At 46.0% G+C, this 21,853-nt stretch overlaps 1 protein-coding gene across 2 annotated transcripts in view; it reads right to left on the bottom strand.

The window, feature by feature from the left end:
• Positions 1 to 6,066: 6,066 nt before the first annotated feature.
• LOC149857518 (leukemia inhibitory factor-like) overlaps positions 6,067 to 21,853 on the bottom strand; it is a 35,521-nt gene continuing 19,734 nt past the window's right edge. The window contains exons 1-3 of one of the 2 annotated variants that reach the window (XM_090061965.1): positions 15,841 to 15,931; positions 11,417 to 11,565; positions 6,067 to 9,813 (exon numbers count right to left, since the gene is read on the bottom strand). In XM_090061965.1, the coding sequence (XP_089918091.1) occupies positions 9,328 to 9,813; positions 11,417 to 11,536 (606 nt within the window). In that variant the 5' untranslated portion in view covers positions 11,537 to 11,565; positions 15,841 to 15,931 and the 3' untranslated portion in view covers positions 6,067 to 9,327. Of the gene's footprint in view, positions 9,814 to 11,416; positions 11,566 to 15,840; positions 15,932 to 21,853 lie in introns of those variants that run through there. The other variant, XM_090061964.1, reaches the window with a different exon arrangement.

Here is a 21,853-nt window from a genome sequence, read left to right as displayed (position 1 = left end):
TGAAGTCAGTGCCTACCAGCTGAGGATCAAGCCCCCTATTCATGAGGTCATCTTCTTGGCTCATTGCTTGGGGTTCCAGCTTTGCTCTGATGTCTACAGAGTTAGTGCTCATTGATACCAGGAGATAGAGAGCAGGACAGGAACGTAGGGTCTTCATTCCTGTAGGTATTAGCAATCACTGCTTGATGTGAATGCACAGCTAGCAAAAAGATGGTAAAATCTACTCTGCCCACATACAGATACAATACAAGGAGCTTCCATATCACTGCACTATCTCAGTGCACCTCAGCTCTGACATGGAGGGGCTGCCTCAAGGCAGAAGGTAGCTAAACAGTCTTCCTCCTCACCCTGAGTCCACTGCTGATGTGTGTAGCCCAGAATTATGGTTATGCTCTTTTCTCTGCGGAGTCTGACAGTGGCACAAGGGAAGCAGGGGGAAGGAAGTTAAGGTCTACCTAGGGCCACTGACAACCTGTCTGCTCTGCCTTATTCTGTCAGGCTTGGGATTAGGGGGGAAACCAGACAGACAGACATGGCCAGTATCTCTGTCCTGTTCCTGGGACTCAAAGCTAATTTTAGTCCATGTTTCCCAGATCACCCACATATTTTACTGTGACCTTAAGACTGTCAACATTTTTCTCCCATGAAACTATATCCCAGGATACTTAGTTCCCCAAGCACCCCTGAGCCCAGAGCACCAGATCTCATTTCACTGTGTTATTTCAATCTAATGGATATTAATGTGTTCTTTCTTTTGCTATTCTTTCTGCTAGGGGTGGCCAAACTTAGCCTGGACATTAATAGATTGATCCTCAAAAGTACTGAGCCATGGTAAGACCAAGCTCCACAGTGCCCTGTGGTTTAGGAGAAATGAAGTGGGCACACAACATATACAAAGCAACAGTAGTGACTAAGGTATCTCTGTTGTGCTCCTGGCTCATTTAGGTGCATCCTCAGGATTTCATCCTTGGGTACCTAACTCTTCCTATGCACCATGTAGGGTGCTTGGGCACTTAACCTACAGTACTCAAGGAACTGGCTCAGGTACTTGCAGAAGTCATTGGCTGTTTTCTTCAAGAACCCATGGAGGTCAGGTGAGATTCCAGGAGAATGAAAAACAGCAAATATTTTTAAATATTTAAAATGTAATAAAAGCAAATATTTATGAAAATAAATCTTAAAAAACCCCTTAAAGTAATAAGGAGGATAGAGGAAATAAAGACTGTTCAGTCCAACTACTGTACACCTAAAAGTACTAAAGCATATCATCAAAGAATCTGTTCCTAAGTATCTATTTCCTATGGAATGTCAACCTGATGAAGAACAATTACCATGAATTTGTCAAGAGTAAGTCATGGTTAACCAATTTGATCTCTGTCTTCAGTAATGTCACCGGCTCTGTGGTTGCAAGGAAAGCAGATACAACTTGACTTGTTGTTTGCAAGGTTCTTGGAATTGTCCCTCATTACATGCTCATAAATAAGAAATAAGGTGAAACCACTTGTGCATAACTGATTGAATAATTATGCTCACAAAGTAATCATCAATGACTCAATGTCTAACCAGAAAAAAGGTATCAAGTTGGGTTCCCAGGGCTATGTCCTGGTTTCAGTACAATTCAGTATCTTCATTAATGACTCAGAAGATTAACTGAAAACTTAGTAAATTCGCAAATGACATCAAACTGGGTGGGTCAGCAGATATTTTGGACAATAGGATTAGGATTCAACGTGACCTGGATAAATTAGAAAAATGGTCTGAAACAAATCAGTTGAAATTCAATAAGCAAATGCATAACTACAAAAAGAGAATAAGTGGTCAAGCTACAGTACTGCAGAAAAGGAGGTGGGGTTTTAGTGAATATGGCTAGGGACAGACATTCAAAACGCCTGAGCTAAAGTTGATTCAATCTTTGCAGGTTAGTCTAAAAGTGTGATCTTCACCCATTCTCTAGTATACTCTGCTGGGCTTTCTCTTAAGCTGGGCTGGAGAAGTTTCTGGCAAAGCTGTGAGAGGAAGGGAGGTCTTTATGACATCTTTATGTCTTCCTGATCTTAGGATATACTCAAGGCTGCTGGGAGCATTCCCGGCTGGTAATGACCCCCAACAGGCCAATTCAATAGCTGGCAATTGCCAGAATACATTGATGCCTTACCCATAACTGTGCCCATGTCTACACATGCACTTTACTGGGTGTGTCTACACATGCATTTATGCTGGCTTAAATTTACTGCACAGTAAATTACTGCGCAGTAATTGGGAATAGGCTGGTATCTATACATGCAGGCATTCAAGCACATTAATGCTGTGTTTGGACTGACTTGGACTAAAGTTAATCCTAAATTAGTCCACACACACAGTGTTACTGTGTAGTAAGGCATCTACATGTGCATTACTGTATAGTAACTAATCAGGCATATATTTGATACCTGCATGATGCAAGTATCAAATTCACACTCAGATCAGCATAAGTTGCCATTTACTGTAAAGTACAGGCATATACGTGTAAACAAGTGCCTGTACTGCACAGTAATTCTGGTTACAGTGCAGTAAATGCACACACGTAGAAGCGCCCACTGTGGAGTAGATTAATTAGCTGCAGAGTATAGCATCACTGTCTGTACATGTGATGGTATTAGGCTGCAGTAAACTAATTAACACCGCTGTAAGACAGTACTGTCAGGGACAGTCCTATCTTATGGCAGAGTAAGTAACTGTAATTAAACACACATGTAGACACTTCCCTCTCCCAAACCATAAATTGCACCTGGTCAGCCCAGGCAGCAAGGGGCTAGACTCTTGCCTGCTGCCTAGTTACACAGCTCTACACTTTCAGCACTCTGGTGCCCTAGCCAGCCCCTCCACTACCCAATGCCACCACCTGGAGCCAGAGGCAGAGCAGGACAGGAGCAGCCCTGCCATAAACTGCTCTGCCCTAGCTCAAATTGCTGTTGTCCCAGCTACATGTGTAGACACTGTACCCAGGAGTTTACTTCAGCTCAAACTGCTGCAGAGTTTATTGTTTTGAATTAATTGCATATGTAGACACACCATTCTCTTCAAATTAGGTATTTCCCTGCCTCTCTTGTCAGTTTGGCCTGATTCTGTGGGTGTGCTCAGAGCATGCCTAAACTGGATGGAATACACACAAAATCTGGAGAAAAAAAATCAGTTTATCTCTCTCACCAGAATAGTCTAGTGGCTATGGTACTCACCTAGCCTATGGGAAGCCTGCCTTAAACTCTGCCCTACCTGATCTGGAGTAGGACCTTAAACCCAGGTCTCCCATAGGGTCAGGTGGGTGCCCTGAAAACGACCTTTTTGTAGCTCTTCCCTATGTCCCATTTCTCTCTCTGTTCCAATAAAGTAAATAAAGTAGAACAGCTGTACAGAAGAGGCTGACAGTAACCTAACCCAGAACACCCTGCAACCTGGATTTAGGGAACCTCCTTGGGCTGTGGGTTCATGTCCTTACTCCAACTCTAGTGGACATTGGAACCCGAGTCTCCTTATCCTAGGTGTGTTGTCTGGTACCTTGATCAACAAGTCAGATAGCCAGAGTCCACAAACTATAATGCAGCGTATTGAAAGTAACAGTAAAAGACAAGCTTCTACTAAGACAGCTATCACCAACTGCCCCAGCTAGCACATGTAGCCTCTTCTCCATTACCTTCTAAAACAGCCAAAGGTAACAATTTGCAGAGCTATAACAGGTATCTGCACAATGAGGACTTCTTCAACCCTTAGGTTTTTTGGCTACTCTGATCTTATATACTTTTCTTTATCAAGTCTGGGAAAACCAGGATTGGACGCTCAGGGCATAGGAGGCCTCATAGCTAGGAATGCTGAGCAGGGAGATACAAGATTCAGGGAGATGCAAGTACAGAGCAGATCACTTAAATCCAGCATAAAGATATTCCTTGAAAAATGTGCAATAACTTTACCTTGTGGGAAGGTGTCTATGTGAGATGTGTAGGCTGGTGTCTGGTTCTCCAGCCTGGACAACACCAATCAGCAAGCCTTTTGCCCTTTCCACAAGGTCCATCACAGGTCTCTTAGGCAGATTCATCCTGTGGGTAGTTCTTTGCTCAATGCAAACTAATTCCCTCCCATCTATTAGCCAGGCTCTGTAATATCAGGCAGCTAGCTTGAGAGCTGGTAATGTGTCCACTCCTTACTACAGTGAATTTACCACACAGTAAAATATGGGGTAAAATACTCCATACTAATCATGCCATGTATTTGTACCTTAATTCTCCTCCCTGCTAGTAGTAGAGTTGTCTCATTACTAGAGGTATGTGAGAAAGCCAGTTAGCTGGAAAGATCCTCAGTTTTGTAGAAATATCCGCCAAAGTTGTACTCTTTCAGAAGGAGGTACCAGAGATGCAGGCCAAACCCCCTTGTCTAGAATAACTAACAGCTTTTGCGGCTTACCACATATCTCCAGCTGCCAAAGCAAACCAGTGTCCTGATTTAGTTGAGTAAATGCTGTGTTTCTGTTATTTTTCCCTCTCCCAAACCAAAAAATTTGGAAACTTTTATGTTGCAGAGGATAACCCAGTCTCCAAACAGTAGGACTAGGAAGAAGCTTTCCCTTTGAACATTGTAGGGAATGTATGACTTTTTTCTGAAGCATCTACTAATAGCCACTGCCACAGACAGGATGGATCACTTTTTCAAGCCACTCTGGCAATTCCTACATTCCCAAGTAGCTCCAGCCGTTATCTCTGCTATGCTGTATTTCTCAACAATGGCCACTTCCTTCCCTAACAGGTAAGATGAATGATTACACAAGTTAGGAAAACAGGGGAATTAGAAGTGAATTTCCAATTCCGTCAAATGCACTCAGGCCAACCTGACATCCATGGAACTGTTTTTTCATTAGGGAATGGCAAACTATGATTATGGGGAACACCTAAGAAAAACAGTTAGCATGGATGGACCATCTGTTCAGGCAAATCTCCCATTGACTTTGGGAGACTACTCTAGCAGGAAAGAAACAAGCTCTTCATGACAGCCAGATTTTGTAGCGTTTCATTGTTCGGGGGTGGTTGGATATAGAACAGGTTGTCCAGAGATAGGCTTGAAGGTGTGTACCTCAGAAACTGGAAGTATTGATCTACTCTTAAAAATATCTATGTAAAAAAATCCCCCTGCTCACACAAAAGATCTGCCCAGGGCACTTTAAATTGTATCTGCTGACTTCAGTGACTAAGGGAAGGTTTTATCTGGGTTTCCTCCACTGCAGAAGAAAAGGAACTGGGTTCTCTTCCTGCTCATGCATTACCAACAAAACTGCTTGCTAATTTCCCATTGCTTACAGGTTGGCAAGAAACCCGTTAACGGTGTGGGCAGAAATGGTCCTGTGAAACTATTATGACATGCCGATGTTACACTAGAGGGAAGACACCCAGCTTGACTTTCAGAGATTAGGTGCTTTTACAAGTCTCTTTCTGTATCACTTTCAGTGTGCAGCACCCAATATTAGACTCACGGACTGTGTCCCCACACACAAGGGCATCCACTTGCAGTGGCACAAAAAATAGCAGCACAAATTTATGCCACTACTATTGGCTGCTGCACATGCCCCTGCAGTGCATGGCAAAATGCATTGCTTTGGGCAAACTACCTGTTTTCTGCTTCTCCCGGCTCCTAGCAGGCTGGAGGAACCTGGGTGGTCCTAAAGGAGGGGAGATGCTCTGGCCAGCATAGACAGCATCTGCCTGGAGGATCCATCTTCCAGTTGCTTTGGCACATGCTCCTGGACCATGTGTCATAATACTTTTTCTTCCTACTTTTTTTTTTTAATACCAAGAGTTCCTGGTATCAAATTTGCACACAGTTACACTGTGACATAAAATGAGGCACCACATGTGGCTTGTGGCACCTCAAACAGGTTTGAGGTGTTGTGACCCGCATGTGTGTGTTCATCTGGATGTGTCCACAGCCTTTCCAGGTGAATCCCTGCTAGCCAAAAGGCAGAAGTGAATTAGATGGTGTGCTGACCCATCCCATATTTTTAGCTACTTCTTTACCAACTAAGCTGAGCAGACAACTATTTGGGACAGTCATTACTTTACTTAATCAAAAATCTTGTTATACAAAAATAAATGGGTATAATTTACACCTCCTGGAAATGAATGCATAGTAGGCCTTGCCCACAATAGAAAAATATTTCAATCCATAAATAAAATATGCTTACACACATTTTAACATATTAAAAACATAGACAAATATATATATATATTAAAATATCAGTTTTAAATAGATATTCCAGTGCAGAGATATTTTAAATTAAATCACTTCATCTAATAAATACAGAAACTGTATGAATATTGCTCTATAAATTAGTTTAAACCATGGTGTGATGGTTGTCACAGGTCAGAGATCATTAAGTTGGAGTCAGTGTCATCCTACCCTGTGCAGGTATCATGTGGTAATACCATAAGACAGCAACACAGCACCAGCAGCAGATACGCTCCCAGATACTAGTGATGAGTTTAAATTCTGCTCAAGTAATCTTGATGGCAGTGTAAAAGACCAGGCCACATGCTTGGCTGGTATTAACCACTGTGGCCATGTCGACACAGGCACTTAACTATGGAGTAGACTAATTAGCTGTGGAGTAAAGTGCCACTGTCTATATGTGCAGCAGTATTAGGCCACAGTAAACTAATTAATGCCGCCATAAGATAGTAATGTTTGGGACTCTACTATCTTACTGCAGGTTAATTAACTGTGATTAAACCAAGTGTAGATGGGCATAAATCAGCCCAGGCAGCAAGGGACCAGACTCCTGCCTGCCACCTAGCCACACCTAGCCACACAACTCTGCATTTTCAGCATCCTCATGCCCCAGCCAGCTCCTCTGCTGCCCACCGCCCACTGCTGCCATCTGGGACTGCCCCTGTGCTCCCAGCCCTGGCATAAACTGCTCTATCCTTGTTCAAATTGCTGCTGTCCCAGGTGCACATGTAGATGCTATGCCTGGGAGTAGTTTACTCTGACTCAAACTGCTCCAGAATGTATTGCTTCAAATTAATTGCACATGTAGATGCACTCTGTGACTATCAAAATCTATGGAATTAGAGCAAGTAGAAGTAGAAGATCTGGTCTTTTGGTTGTGAACTATAAAAACCTTGCAGGAAAGAACAACAAAGGGCAGGCAGAGAGTAACCATATGCTAAGATCATGTGCTGGTTGTCGTTGGATTCTAGCTAGAGAGACACTCACCCCCTGCGACACAGTGACTTAGTCAGGCTGGGTCACTGGACCTTTGAATCACTGGAAAATCAAGCCGATTATAAAAACAAGTTCAATTTGGACAGTCACTGCTGCCAGCCCTAAATAACCTCATACTCTGATCTGTGCCGTGCAAGTGAGCAATATAAATGTGCCTCCCAGAATCCAGTTGTCCTATATTAGAGCAAAACAGGACTTACTCCAAGGAAGCCAAAGTTTTGAGACTGAATTAGCAAGACTACTTGCCCAACTCTCGGCCTTGTGCTGCGGGTGATTTTACATAAACTCTTCACCTCATGTACAATTTAGGTTTCTGTACCTCAGACCAAATTCTCTATTGGCCAGTAACTTGTGACTATGCTGATGCCAACCCAAACTAAGTGGAAGCTGTTGTCATTTTGTTTCTGTTGCATTTTGTTACACCACATTGTACTAAGTATTGAACAACTGTACTAAGTACAGAATCATCTCACTGAATTGAACTTGGGTTGAAACACCCAAACAGGTCTTCAACATTGACTCTACAGGCTCTTTCTGAATCTAGTCTGTTCTACAGCAAACATCCCAAACCTTGTAGCAATGAATTATCTCTGCAAAGCTGCACAGAATTTTTGGAAAGGAGAAAGGCAGTTTGGCTTATGTCAGCAACACTTCCACCAGGGCCTCTTTCCCTGGACTTGACCCGTTTTTAATGATGATTCAGTGCAAAGAAAGTTTCAGTCAACGTGTGAGCTCCATTTCAAGTGGAATTAATTCAGGAGTGCAGAAAAGACCTCCCACTACAAACCTGCTCTCTTTCTAACCTGTATGATATACCTACATAATGAAAAAGACACTGAACATCGTTTGAGGTCCATATAAAAAATATAGGCAGCAACGAATCTTGAAATTCAAAGGTCATAAAGTTTTGGGTGTGTTTAGTTCCCCACATTATGAACGTTTTCCTCCAGACTGCCTGATAGTCTTTCCCTTGTGATAGGTGTGTGTGTGTGCGTCCACGTGCATGTGTTATATGAACCTTTTAGTGGAGATAGTCAAGAACCCAAAAAGAGGGTCATGTCTTATAAACCAATGAGGAAATGACAATTTGCATTTGATACCTGATTCAGTGATTAGAAATTAATAGTAATTTTTTTTCAATAAATTATGCTGCTGGTGATCCCAACAGAATTATCTCCACAGGAGCATGTGACTGGAGGTCTGGTTCCTCCCACCCTGCATCTTGCATCATTATTTATACTTACACAAACTTAGGGGCAAAGTATTATCATTCCCAATAGCAATCTGTACTTGCTTTGTACAGCTGTAACTGCTAATACAGGGTCCAGCTATCTCTATGGCTTATGTTTGGATAAACAATGGAAAGAGTCCCTGATTTGTCAGATGATTATTGCAGCCAGCCATGATTCAGGCTGTTCCTCTTGTTTGTAACAATGAAACACAGTAGCTGTTCAACAGTACCAGAAATAAATGACTTGCCTCGACCGAGGGTAATAGGTTGCTCTGACTGGCCACAGAAATAATGGCTTTTCATGCTGGGAGGCTGGACGGGCACTGAGCTGCTGGGAATAACTAAGCAGATACTAAACCTGCTCCTCTTCTCGCTGGTACCAGCATGAAAAATATAACTCCAAGACATTCACTATGCCTATCACAGAAAAAATTGAACTGGGCCTAAAGTCTAACTGGGCCGAAGTCCTGCAGAGAGGTATTGGTAGGCTATAAGGTTAGCACATCCCAAAGAACAACACAGCATCTTCTTTATACCCAGGGAGGACTTCTGGAGACTCTCACACCAGTCGTGGTGAACAAGACCGAGGTTCATCCCCACACTGAGGAGCATGGTTCCTCCTGGGTGCTGAGTACTTTTGAAAATCCAGCTCCTTGGGGCTGTTTGCCTTAGCTCACATATCTGGGGAAGTAGGATGTGACATGGCTGCCCAGAGAAGGAGATGACAGACAGGCCTGGTGTACCTGGGCTTAGCTTGGTCCTGGTGCTTCTCAGGATTAAAGAAGCTGGACATTCCTGTCACTGAGCCTGGGCAACAGCAGTCTGGGGCAGTCTGTGTCACCAGCTTGGCTCAGTCAGCAACCTGGGGATGCTTTTTTTTTTTTGCCTTGCCGCCTTCCCATTTTGGTTCTCCGTACCTGCTTTCTGTTTTCCCTAAGACTCTTAGTCAGTCTCTCCATAAACCTAGCATAGTTCCAGAGCACTTTGCATCCTTCTATCTTCTGCTGGAAAGCTTTTGTCACTGTAGGCCTCTCTGGGATGGTGACAGGACTGGGGGAGGCCCCCTGGACACAAAAAGCACAGACAATATTGGACAAGAGCCCTCTCACGGCCAGGTGAGCATGTCGGAGCTCTTGAAGCAGTACGGCATCTGGTTCATTCAGATCCTGCTGATGCTCCCTGATAACCTGAAATGACTGGTTCATGTACACCATAGTCCTGTATAGCTGTTGGAGCATGTCCATTTCTGGTTGAGTTACTATCGTCCCCTTTGGAAACCCAGGCACCACCTCATGGCAGAGGGTGTTAATATGATTTCTGTGCAATCCTTGGTGAATCACCTGGATAGGAAAACAAAAAATACATGCAAAGAAAACCAGTGTAAAGGAGACAGAGCAGGTCACATGGCCAATAAATCATTATAAATTAATGGCAACATACTATCTTTGGAAAAGATAGCATCTTCTCACTTAGAATCTCAACACTCTTGGCTAACATTAATGAATTAATTTTCATAACCACCCACCAAGGTAAGCCAGCATTGTTGGTTCCATTTTATGGATGTTGAAATCAAGATACATAAAGAGATAAAGCAACTCTGCAGGTTGGTAACCTAGGCAAGGATTCAATCCCTGGTGGTTCTGAGATTAGTGCTTTGGTCACAGGACCGTGCTTCTCTATTGCAGTCTTTGTGCTGGAGGGATGCAAGTGTTTTACTGACTACACGTGGTTTCAATATAGTGGAGATGCAGCTGCTTCTGGGGTGGAGAGTAGCAGCCGGCATGCTGCACAACAGCAGGAGAAGGGGATAATTTTGGCTGAGGACACAACTAGAATCCCAGCTCTGTGTTTATACAGACCATGCAGACTTGTGGTTTCAATAACTTTGTATGAAGACTCCCACACTAAATTCCTTGCATCCCAGCTCTCCTACTACAGCAGGGAAGGCTAGAAGGCTATGCTGCTCCTGCTGGGCTACAAGTCAGTGGTGCTCTTAAGAATGTGAGTGCGTCAGAGGCAAAGCTTAAATCACTAAGCCATCCTGTGGGGGGCTGTGTGTAGAAATGGAATCAACAGTGCCATTGAAAGGAACAGATATGGGCCAACAAGTGTTTGATAACTATACATCCAGGTGGAAGACACGAGCTGGAGGCACCGGCATGTCTGAACATTCCTGTGATCTGTGATTCATCCATCTGTGAATGCCTTTCCACACACACACTCTGCCCAGAGCGCTGGGAAGCATTGATGGGTTTTGAAGGAATCTTCTGGCTTGAGGGAAAGTGACTAGGTCATACAGTTTAACCCACCCGACCACACACGCACATCCTGAAGACTTCCGGCACACCAAGCTGCAGTTTCAGACAGTCTTACTGACTCTATCCCATTGCATGGTATAAGGCTTTGTGTAATTTCTTGTCCCCCTGGTAAGGGCAGGATAAAAGCCCTATGCCTTTGTTGGATAGGACAATCTCAGAATCACTATATGTCTCTGCAACAGTCACCATGTTGCTGGACACAGCAAATGAAGCATGGATCTCCAAAGCCAAGAGGCATCTTTCCACTTCTGAGGAAGGAGATAGAAGAGGCCCCTATATGCTATACACAGGGTTCAGCAAATATGTAAGGGGGTTTAATTGTTCCACCAAACTATGACAAAGAGTAATTCCACAGGACACCTCCCAGTCCCAAAGCTTCCTATAGGTAGGGAGATCGTTTTAGGTCCATTGGTCCCGACCTGTCTGTATACATCAGTCTGTACCAGTCTGAAACACGAAGCCAGCATAGCTTCCCTCTCCTGATTTTTAAAGTTGTCCTTGAACTCCTAGGGCTGGCAGAGAGCCCTGTCCTCTGTACAGACTGGGAGTGTCACCTGTGAGACTTCCCCCAACCAGCCATGTCCCCTGGAAGGCAAATGATAGCACTACATTCTGCACCACTTACATAGGAGTTGGAAAGATCGCGGGCCTGCCTCTCCATCAGCCTTGTCTGAGCTCTGATTTTGCTTAGTGGGTCTTTGGGGCACCTTTGGCAAGAGGCACAGCTGGAGTTCACTGGCTCCATGCATAAGATGAAGAGATTCTGAGCTACAGCTGGAGAAGAGTGGGAAAGAATCACATCAGTTGTTGCACATAGTAGGAAGGCATTGAGATTCTCTAGCCCACCTCGAACACCCTGGATCTAACAGTGACAGATTCTAACTGGAAACTGGATCCTTTCATTGGAAGGAAGAAAAAGTACCACATACCTGTTTTTCCTTCAAAGATCTCTCATCAGCTACTGGGTAAACACCACCCTCTGAACACTGATGAGATCAAAGCACAGAGTGTCTATTCTAAAGTTGGAAATGGCTGAGCAAGCCTACTAGCTGCACAGAACATGACATGCATAATGCAGTTACATGTTTCTGGATTATCTAGATTTTAGCTACAGCTCTGAGACCTTGGCAGAGGTAGATGTCAGTTCAAATGCAGTGATGAATCTGGGACACAGAGGGACTAAAGCACTAATAAAAATTCAGCTTCACTTTGGACTCGGATGTTCTCCTGCGTGTTTGCAAGCAAATTTCACAATGATACTTGCCCACAAGCAACTGGGGGCCCACAACAACTGGAGAGGATGCCCGGAGGGAAGCTGACTAGTCCCAAGCAAGCAGATTCTAGTGTGTCCAGGGAGCTGGAAACTACCTTTCCAACTGCTATTTAGGGCTAGCTGGCGGGGGTGTGCTCTAGTCTACTGAATAGTTACATGCCGGCTTCTTAAGAAGCCAGTTAAAGTCCCTATGGGTTTTTTCTATCTCTTAGATCATAAGAAGGACTCATTTTCCTTTCCCCTGAATCATTTAATCTGTAATGCTCTTCCCTGGGGCTTCATGCTCAGGTGACCTGCTGAGACAAGGGTTGGCTTCCTGGAAGGTGGAAGTTCGGGTCCTACGTGGAATGTGCCAGAGGCTGGAGTAAAGCAGCTCCCAGTGTCCATCCAACCCCGCAGGAAGGCCTACTGACGCTGTAAATGATGGAGATGAAGCTAAGCGATGTAGACTGGTTTCTGCCCTGGGACTATTACCATCATCCTGACATAAAGACTTTGACATTACAAGTGGAGAGGCAGGTGACAGGCTCTGATCCCACCTGCATGTACCTTCCCAGGATACCTAATAAGTTCTTGCACACAGTTCCTGGATTTGAAGGTCTGGAGAGACCATTCTGGTCCTCTTCTCTGGCCCCTGTGGCCCAAGTCCCAGAACTCGGCCCAGTAATTTAAACTTCTGGTGGATACAAGTCTAGGCACCAACAACCCAGGAGTCTCCTGTCAAAAACGTGCTGGGTTTCCCAGAGTCAATTCTCTAATTCCACATACTAAAACTATAGACATTGCATTAGCTCAGTAGCTGGACTATAAGACACCCACCAGAAATCACTTCCTCAGACGCCGGTTTCTCTCATGCCTACCAAGATTCCCTCTGTTGGCTTTAATGACAAGTTGCAGCCAACTGGTTCTTGAACTAAACACAATCTCTGGGAAATTATCGCATCTGGTAGCACCCATAAAGCAGGGCAAAGTTTTTCCAATAAAAGAGCTGCCACCGTTTGGAAAATGCTGGTTCGTTATTGTCAAAATGTTCTGCATGAACATTTTGCTTGTGTTGAAACATACAGCAGAAATCAGGTCAGCAAGGTCCAGAGTGGGGCCACTCACATGATCAGGGGCAGCAGGGCAGGCCCTACGAGAAGAGGCTGCAGGACCTGAACCTGTTCAGCCTCCACAAGAGAAGGCTGAGGGGGATCTAGTGGTCTGTTACAAACTAGTCAGAGGGGACCAGCAGGCACTGGGGGGTCCCTGTTCCCCTGAGCACTACCAGGAGTGACCAGGAATAACGGTCACAAGCTGGCAGAGGGTAGATTTAGGCTAGATATCAGGAGGTGCTACTTCACAGTCAGGGTGGCTAGGATCTGGAACCAACTTCCAAGAGAAGTGGTGCAGGCTCCTACCCGGGGGGTGTTTAAGAGGAGGTTAGATGAACATCTTGCTGGGGTCATTTGACCCCAGTACTCTTTCCTGCCGTGGCAGGGGGTCAGACTAGATGATCTACTCAGGTCCCTTCTGACCCTAGAAACTATGAAACTATGAAACTAATGAACTGTCTGGCTTTTAAAGGAGCTGGCCTCCAGCACTTGGCTGCTCCACAGGTAACTGGCTTCCAAGGCAGCCAGGCAGCTAACACACTGGGTAGCTGGGGATTTGGGAAGAGTACCCACCCAGCAGTCAGGCCACTGGGCTGTAGAAACATTTGCTTGTATGCAAAATCAAAGATTTCTCAATATCAGTCCCACTAAAAAAGAAAAGATTCTGCTATTTTGCCTAATCCTGGGAACACTCTGTCTCTAGCTCCAACATTTTGATGGGATACAAATCCCATTTCCAAGCAGTTGTAATAGCCAGGACACACCTGGCCATTGCCAGAGCTCAGCACCTTGTGAGCATGTTTATTCTTCATGATGCAACACACATGGCATCCAGGTGGGAAGAAGCAAAACTTGATACAAGGATGTGCAACTCTTTGACATGAGTGGAAATGTCCCCACCTACACTAGGTCTGAATGTAGCCTGCACTTCTGGGCATATGATTAAATGAACTGTAGTAAGTTAGCACAAGTCATCAAGCTGGTGGTGACCTTTTCTCAAAATGAATCTTTACTCATCTGGTATTGCATTATATTTTTGTATCTGTCTCTAGATTAATAATCTGCCAAAGCATCCTGCACCAAACTCTCCTCCCATCTACCTCTTCAACCTAGTCTAAACAAGCGGGGGTTGGACTGCACAAAAGTTAGCAAGGACAGAATTGACTTGTTCTTTCCTGTTGCCGAAGAGCTGCTAATCTCCAAATGCCATGGGTATGTCTCAGTAACCACAATAACATGATGGGCTTGTGTATTCCCAGTGCAGGTCTGCAATCATTACTGTCATTAATGCAACTAATGCACCACAGTCACTGTGAATGAGGTTAAGCTAATTTAAAAGAACAATTCTCAGGCCTGGTATTGTGGGACAATATCTGTCCACAGGATTTTGACTCTCCAGTATCCTTATGTGATGCTGGGTAAAAACTTCTCAATAGGACTGAGGTTCCCAAATCACTTAGACACCCTAGAAGTCTGTTCCTAAATCACTTAGACACTGTGGTGAAAACTGGTGTGATCCATATTTGTTCCATTAGCTTCCAAGTCATCTGCCAGCTAAAGGGTGGCTTCAATGAAAGCAGCTGAAAGATGTAACCAGAGTGTTAGCACTGATGTGGCTTTTAGATGTGTGATCACCAAGGATCCTGGTGTTCTCTGATTTAAAAAAAAATCCCTAATTTTCAGATTTAAAAAAGTAACCCAAAATCCATAGTTTTCCATGATTAAAATGAAATGCCACTAATATATATATAGTAGTGTTTATATTCCTAGGTGATCACATGTCTTGACTTCACACACTGGTGAAACAGGTGCCCCAACAGCAGGGAGTCACAATGCACAGGTACCTCATGCTAATTTCATTTCAGTGTTAGCTTCTTCCAATATTTAAGGAGAAGCAGCTTCGGGCCGATGTTCCTTCGGTATGCAAAGGTGCCCATGTGCCCCTTAAATCAATCAAGACATTTCCTACAAGTAGCTTGGCCCCATTTAAAAATATGGAGTGCATGTCTCTAAACCAAAACACTCCTTTGGCTTCAATGCTGGTGAAAGGCTCTGGACTTGCTGGTGACTGCCCTGGACTTGGGGCCTGCAGCTCTTCCTAGAACAGGTGCATCCTGGGGCTCAGCATCACCTACTCTATCCCAACCAGCCCCCAGATGGAAGAATCAGCTCTAGGGCTTCCATTACCTCCTGTCTGATGTTACTTTGCTGTGACCATCAACAGCTAGTGCCTGCTGGCTAGTAATCGCTGCTCTGTCTTGCTAGAAGGTTTAGTGAGCTCATCTCACAAACACAAAGGAGCATCCCTCAGCTGCTAGCCACTCACTGCTAGCAGTGGCACAGACTCTTAAACTGCCAGCTAAAAGGCAAAGACTACCATTTCTCAATCCCCAAACCCACTTTACCCTAAATCCAGTCCCCCATCAAACCCTTAAAGTTGCTTTTTGCTTTATACCACTTCCCCAAGTGGGGATCTAGCAACCACAGAGTTTAAACCCAAAAGAAAGTGCTCATTTAACCTGTCACAAACTGTTGCCATCTGTGAAGGAACAAGTACCTCTTTTCATAACGGTTTCTCACTCTGCTTTTTACTTGTTTCCAGTAGAAGGAACATTTTCCCAGAAAGACATTATCAGTTTCCACTGACCCAGGTTAGCAGAAGTTCTAGAGCAATCAACTCACCTTCGAATTTCAGTTTGATGAAACAGTTCTGTTTTTCTATCGGGTGAGTCAGTCTCCTAACGGCCTGTATCTATCTACATGCACACTCCAACTGAACCCCACACAGCCCATGGAGCTGACAGCCCCCTCTTTCCTTCTGATCATAAACAAGCCACTGTCAAAAGAGAAGAGCAACGACTCACAAGAGGGACTTTTTAAAAGAGGCCACAACAGCAACGCAACAGCCAGAAGCAAGCATGGAAAGAAAACATCTGAACCTACCTAGTAGAGTGCCAAAAGTCTTTAAGCGCCACAGCATGCTCAGAGTAGTGTGTGTGCTGTAGAGCACGTTGTGGAAAGCACCGCTGCTTCCTCTGCTAATGACCAAAAATGGGGAAACTTGCTTTTTTTCAGTACACTGATTAGCCAACAACTACCCCATGCAACGGAAAAATAAAGAGACGCTTACTGAGTGACTAGCACCAATGAATACTGTGTTTTGCAGCTACCCAGAGGAAATGATGCTGCTTATACCAGGTTCTTCGAATAAATTCCTCGAAGTCAGCTTTGATCCCCATTAGATCTCTGAGGTAAGCAGCCTCTCCTTAAAGTCCTGGCTGAGCTGTAAATAAAAAAAGGAGGAAGGAGCTACTCTGCCCTTGTCATCAGCACTGTGATTCATTGGTTACTTTAAAACAGGGGTGGGCAAAATATGGCCCACAGGCCACATCCAGCCCGCCTGGCCATTCTATCCGGTCCATGGGCACCTAAAAAAATTTAAAAATTAATATTTATGTTCCCATGACTGCCTGTCAAAGATGACAGGAGCCAGCAGCAGCAGGACCCAGGAAGAGACAGTGGCAGGACCCAGCAGCAGCAAGGCCCACCAGCCCAGCCTCCCTCCCCAGCCCCCCTCCTGGAAGCTTCTGCCCTAGCGGAGGGTCTGGGCCTGGACCCTGGGCCCTAGGGCTGTTCCTGCCTCGCTCCATACAAGAGGGGAACTTGGGTCAGAATGGGCGGGGGATGGGTAGGGAAGTATCGCGACACAGCAGGACCCAGCGTGGCCCAGCAGGCGGCTGCATGGTGCTCCCACTGCAGCATGCGGCCCGGCCCTGTGGCCAGAACTGCGTCATGTTGGAGCTGCAGGTGGGGAGCGGCGGGCAGAGCGGGGCAGGGGAGAGCGGTGGCGGTGGGTGGGGAAGGAAGGAAAGCAACAGGGGAAGGGCAGCGGTGGCAGCCACAGTGAGGGGGGAGAGGAAGTGGCAGCAGGTGGGACTGGGACCCGGCGGCAGCAGAAGCCAGCGAGGAACTGTGAGGCGAGGCTGGCTCCTGCTGCGTCCTGTGTCCTGGTGTTGCAGCTGGGAACCATGGCTCCCATGCGGTGCCCGGCTGGGCCAGCTGTCTCCATGCCATGTCACGCCGCATGGTTCCCAGGACACAAAACACAGCAGGAGCTGGCCCAGCTCTACGGTTCCCGGTCCACTGCTGCTGCCGCCTCTATGGCGGGGCTACGAACTGGGGAAAGCCCTGCACTGGAGCTATTCCTTTCCAGGCCCTGCTGCACAGCTCCACAGACCAGGAGTGGAGGGAGTCCCCCCTGCTTCCCCATGGGGTCCAGCAGGGCAGCCCTGTGCGAGGGCGGCAGCTGCAGGTGCACATGGAGCCCTCAGGATAGAGGGGCCAGGCAGGCTGCACCTCTCATCCCTCCGCACCCAGTGCTGGCCGGAGCCGTGCCCCACCAGGCACCAGCGCTTGCGCTGGGCAGGAGCTCCCTGCGCCCTCCCCTCCCACAGGGGCTGCCATGGGGGGACCTCACATGTCCACACCCTGCCCCCACAACCACGATGTTCTGAGTGGGACCTTGAGTCTAACGAGGGATGCTTAGAGTCTAACAAGGTGTTACTTGAGTCTAAAAAGGTTGAGAACTGCTGATCTAAACTGGAAGCTGCCCCTCCAGCAGCCACCGGAAAGTGACACATAAAAGACTCTGCTGAGAGCTGGCTCGTGGCATTGAGTAACCGATCACAGTCTGATGCCTTGGAACCATGCATAGTGGGAGGCCTGGTCAGCCTCTGCATTACTCCATTGATTTCAGTGGAACTGCAGCAGCATAGAGCTCTGCTGGATGCCAGCTGTCCTGCAGGACAGGGGTTTGTTGTCAGTATCCTTCACTGAGAAGTTGCCTTGCAAGAATGATAGGCCTTTGAGGCTCCAAGATTGTGGAGGAGTATCTATATGAGACAGTAACTAAAATGCAGAGCTATAAGCCTGGAAAGCCTGGGCTTAGTCTGCAATTCAGGCAACACCTGGCTGGATATCTTACTCTTGGAAAAAGCCATTCAAATTGGTCTGGGGGGATTACTCCATCCGTACACTGGGACCAATAGTTGCCACCTCTTAGAGTGCTTTAAGATCCCAAGGGGAGCTTCCTGCATACACGTACCGTGATGACTATCATCTTACTCCACTGAGGCAACACCTTTCCTCCTGGAGCCTAGTCAAGTGTCCTGGGCAGAAGAACATTCATTCACTAACTGATTTGCTGGCATCTGGATAAAAGCCTCTGTCCCTCCCATCATATAATTTTACCTTCACTTTGAAATCGTGTTTCCTACTGTGCCTCCCTGTTTTCTTCTCAGTGTATCCACTACACCCTTTTACACAGACTGACAGTAATGTACAATGTTGACATTTCTGGACCCAAGCTTCTTTTGTTCCACAGTGGGTTGCTACACAATTCCCTGAGCTCTTGCTGCATGTGTCTGTAGCACATGTACAATATTCTTTGTTTAAATTTTGTGGAACCCGGGAAGACACGCACCTTATCATCACAGACAGATCAGCTGAACCATGCAGTTTCACACCTGGTTAAAGTGTGAAAATACTATGGTGTGATTTCACATGGTTCCACTGTTAATATTTAACCCTAAAAATAGCATCTTAAGAGTTCATGTTTATTGAGTCACAGTGTTTTGAAACCCACTGAGGCCCAGACCTACTATCCCTGCAGTCTCTGCAAGAGATTTGGGAATCAAGCAGGGTTCATTCCAGCTTACTCTCTCTGACCATAATGCTTCTCCAGGAAGAACATAGCTAACAACTATGGACAAACCAGAATAGGTTCTCATTCCCATGATCAGAAAAAGCAGAGCAAAACCAATCAAGTCCAAATTCCCACCCACATCTTTTCCAGGTTTCATCTTCCCAGCAGGGCCCCAAGTCTCTCTTCACAAGCCAAATATAGGTTCCCTAAAGATTAGACCAGCCATGGTCCTATGGGCATAACAACTTGACCATGTTGGCTAGGGACAGACATTCAAAAAGCCTGAGCCTGAATTAATTCAATCTTTGGAGGTTAGTCTAACCTGCCTAGGCTGAATCAGTTTGTAACCATACAGACATCCCCTCTGGACTGAAAAGTTGCAGGCACATGCCTACAGTGGCTCAGGCTAGAAGCTGGGAGTGGGGAGGACAGGACTAGAGCAGCCCTCTCTTCCCTTCCACAATGCTGAGCTGAGGGGGGTGTGGCCAGGCGCCAGCAGGATGCTTTGCTTAGTGTGCCCCTCCCCCTCCCCCTCAGTCAGTGAGGGAACCAGCAGGGATTTGCACAGCATTTACTTACACAGCAGGAAGTTACACAGGGAACCTTTATCACCCCATTGGCAAAACAAAAAGATCGCTCATTAGTTCAAGCTCTTCTTAAACAACTTTTTCCAAGGCGGGACATTACCAGCTACCTGTTGATTAGCATCAAAGACCCCTAACCTGACACTGCCCTGTCTGTCTTTGTCCCATCTCCCACAGCATGGACCCTCACCAGCATGTGGTAGCTAATGCTGAGAGGTGTCTGTGTAAAGCAGAGGGGAGGGGGAGGGGGGGAAGCAGGAGGAAGCCAGGCAGACTTTGCTGTATCTGCAGTCTCTGCCAAACAGAGACTGCAGTCAGGGAGCAGGGGAAAGGGCCAACCTTGCTGGGCTGGAGCAGAGAGCAGAGCCATGCCCAGAACTGCAAATCCACTGGGACGCTGGAGGATTCTGATTTAACTTAAACCAAGAAGGGGTCTGGGACAGACATTGCATAAACCGGTTTGAGCCAGATCAATTAACTCTGATACTACATTCAACCAGGTTTATCTCAAACCGGTTTCAGCCATTTTCAAACTGGTTTATGTGCACTGAACATCTGTTCTGTTACAGGCTTAAACCAGTTTCTCATCACTTAAACCAGTTTATGTGTAACGTCTGTCCCTAGCTGTTAAGTTTGAACCCTGGCTGTCTGCCTGTTTACATGGGTTTTGCAAGCTGCATGTTTCTAAACACTTTTTCACTACTGCAACAGGGAATTCGGGTGCACTGCACAGGACCTTAATTGGAGTTTCTGAAACCTGAGCTGCTCTTCGCATTAAAGCCCTGAGAGCTTACAAACAATGGCCACATTATTACTGATTTAAATATTCTTATGCAGCAAGAAAAGAGAGCTTCAGAACAGCTTTTAGCTCCCTGCTTTCGCTTCAGTTGTCCTTCCTGTAGCAACTCGTTGTGCAGCTGGAGCAGTACGGGTTCTGCTCCTTGCTCTGCCCCGATCAAGTGACTTCTTGCGTGTCCTTGTTTGTTAGGCTGTAAGTTCTTCAGGGCAGGGCCCATCTCTATGTGAATGGTGCCATGCACTGGACAGTCCCATCTCTCTTGGAAGCAATAAGAGGAAGGATGCCTACTACATTTTAGGCACTTCTGGAAGTAATATTAATGAAAACATATATGGGCTGAAGACCTGATGAGCAAAAAAGGGCTAGTTTTACAGTCACTTTACAAAGTAAAACCAATTCACTTTACTCTTCCTGTCAACTCATTCAGCCCAATAGCAAGAGTACTAGCAAGAACCCCACAGCAGTTAGCTTAGACAGGCCAAGTCATGCAAACGTCCAAGGGCCTGTTGGAGTTGTTGAACCCTAGCTGAAAATAAGGTACAGAAAGGAGCGAAAAGAGACAAATCTCTGCAGGCAGGAGAGGGGAAGCAGATATGTAGTTATAGCACAGCTGTGGGGTTTAATCCTGACTCTGGAATAGATTCATCTCAGGAAAGGGAATTCCTCTTTCTGGGCCCTGTTTCCTATTGCCCAAGGCCCACTTTTCCCTCACCGTGGTGGCCTGAGGCAATAGTAGAGGTGGTACAAGCCCCTCCTTCTGTTCTGTGTTTCTCCTGCAGTCAAGGGACAGCAGGAACTGTGGGAACTTGGTGCATTGAAAAATCAAGTGTCAAGTGCCAAAATCCCCAAATCACCTTCCAATTCAGAATCCTTCTTTACATACTGGCTTTCGCATTTCTTTTGTTTCATTTCATTTGCTTGCTGGTTCCTGAGTCTTTCAGTTACAGTCACTTTAAGCTCCTCTCCCTAACCACAAAGGCTAAAAACTTCCTTTTTTCCCCCTAAAATGAAAACACATATTTCCAGGTAATAACATGACTCTAGAAACTGGAGCTTTGAAAATGAAACTGCATACAGTACAAAAAAGAAGCAGCAGCAGCACTGCACAGGCCAGCAGTTGGCTGGCATCTAGAAGAGGTCAGAGGGGGTGTGACACGGGAGTCCTTACCTCCCCCGCAACACACTCACTGCTCTGTTTCCTCAGAGCAGCCCCAGTGGTGCAATACTGCACATCTCGCAGGGCTCCTTCAGCCTGTGCTGGTGCCCAAGCCCGGCCCTGAGGCTGCTAGATACAGGAAGTTCCTGGTGCTGTGTAGGGGCAAATGTGGCCCTTTGCTTTCTCGCCACGTTGGGCAGCACTGCTTCCCGCCAGCTTGTGCAGTGAAGGGAGGGTATTTTCAGAGATGAACTTTTCACACGTACAACTCTGCTCACAATGTAGGAAATGCTGGCCCAGCAAAGGTGCTGCTAGTTTGACTCCTAGTCATTGTTTCACTGAAATGCTGAAAAAAGTTTCCCCAGCGCAGGTGTTTCCTTCCTAGCTCCCATGGCTGCTGATTTGCCCTCCAGCTAGCAGGCTGGGGCTGTCCAGGAGGTCTCATATCTCAG

The sequence above is a fragment of the Crocodylus siamensis genome, chromosome 9 (assembly GCF_052110815.1).
Source record: "Crocodylus siamensis isolate JL-2025a chromosome 9, ASM5211081v1, whole genome shotgun sequence".
NCBI classification, from domain to species: domain Eukaryota; kingdom Metazoa; phylum Chordata; order Crocodylia; family Crocodylidae; genus Crocodylus; species Crocodylus siamensis.
This window is presented reverse-complemented; position numbering and strand designations above follow the sequence as displayed.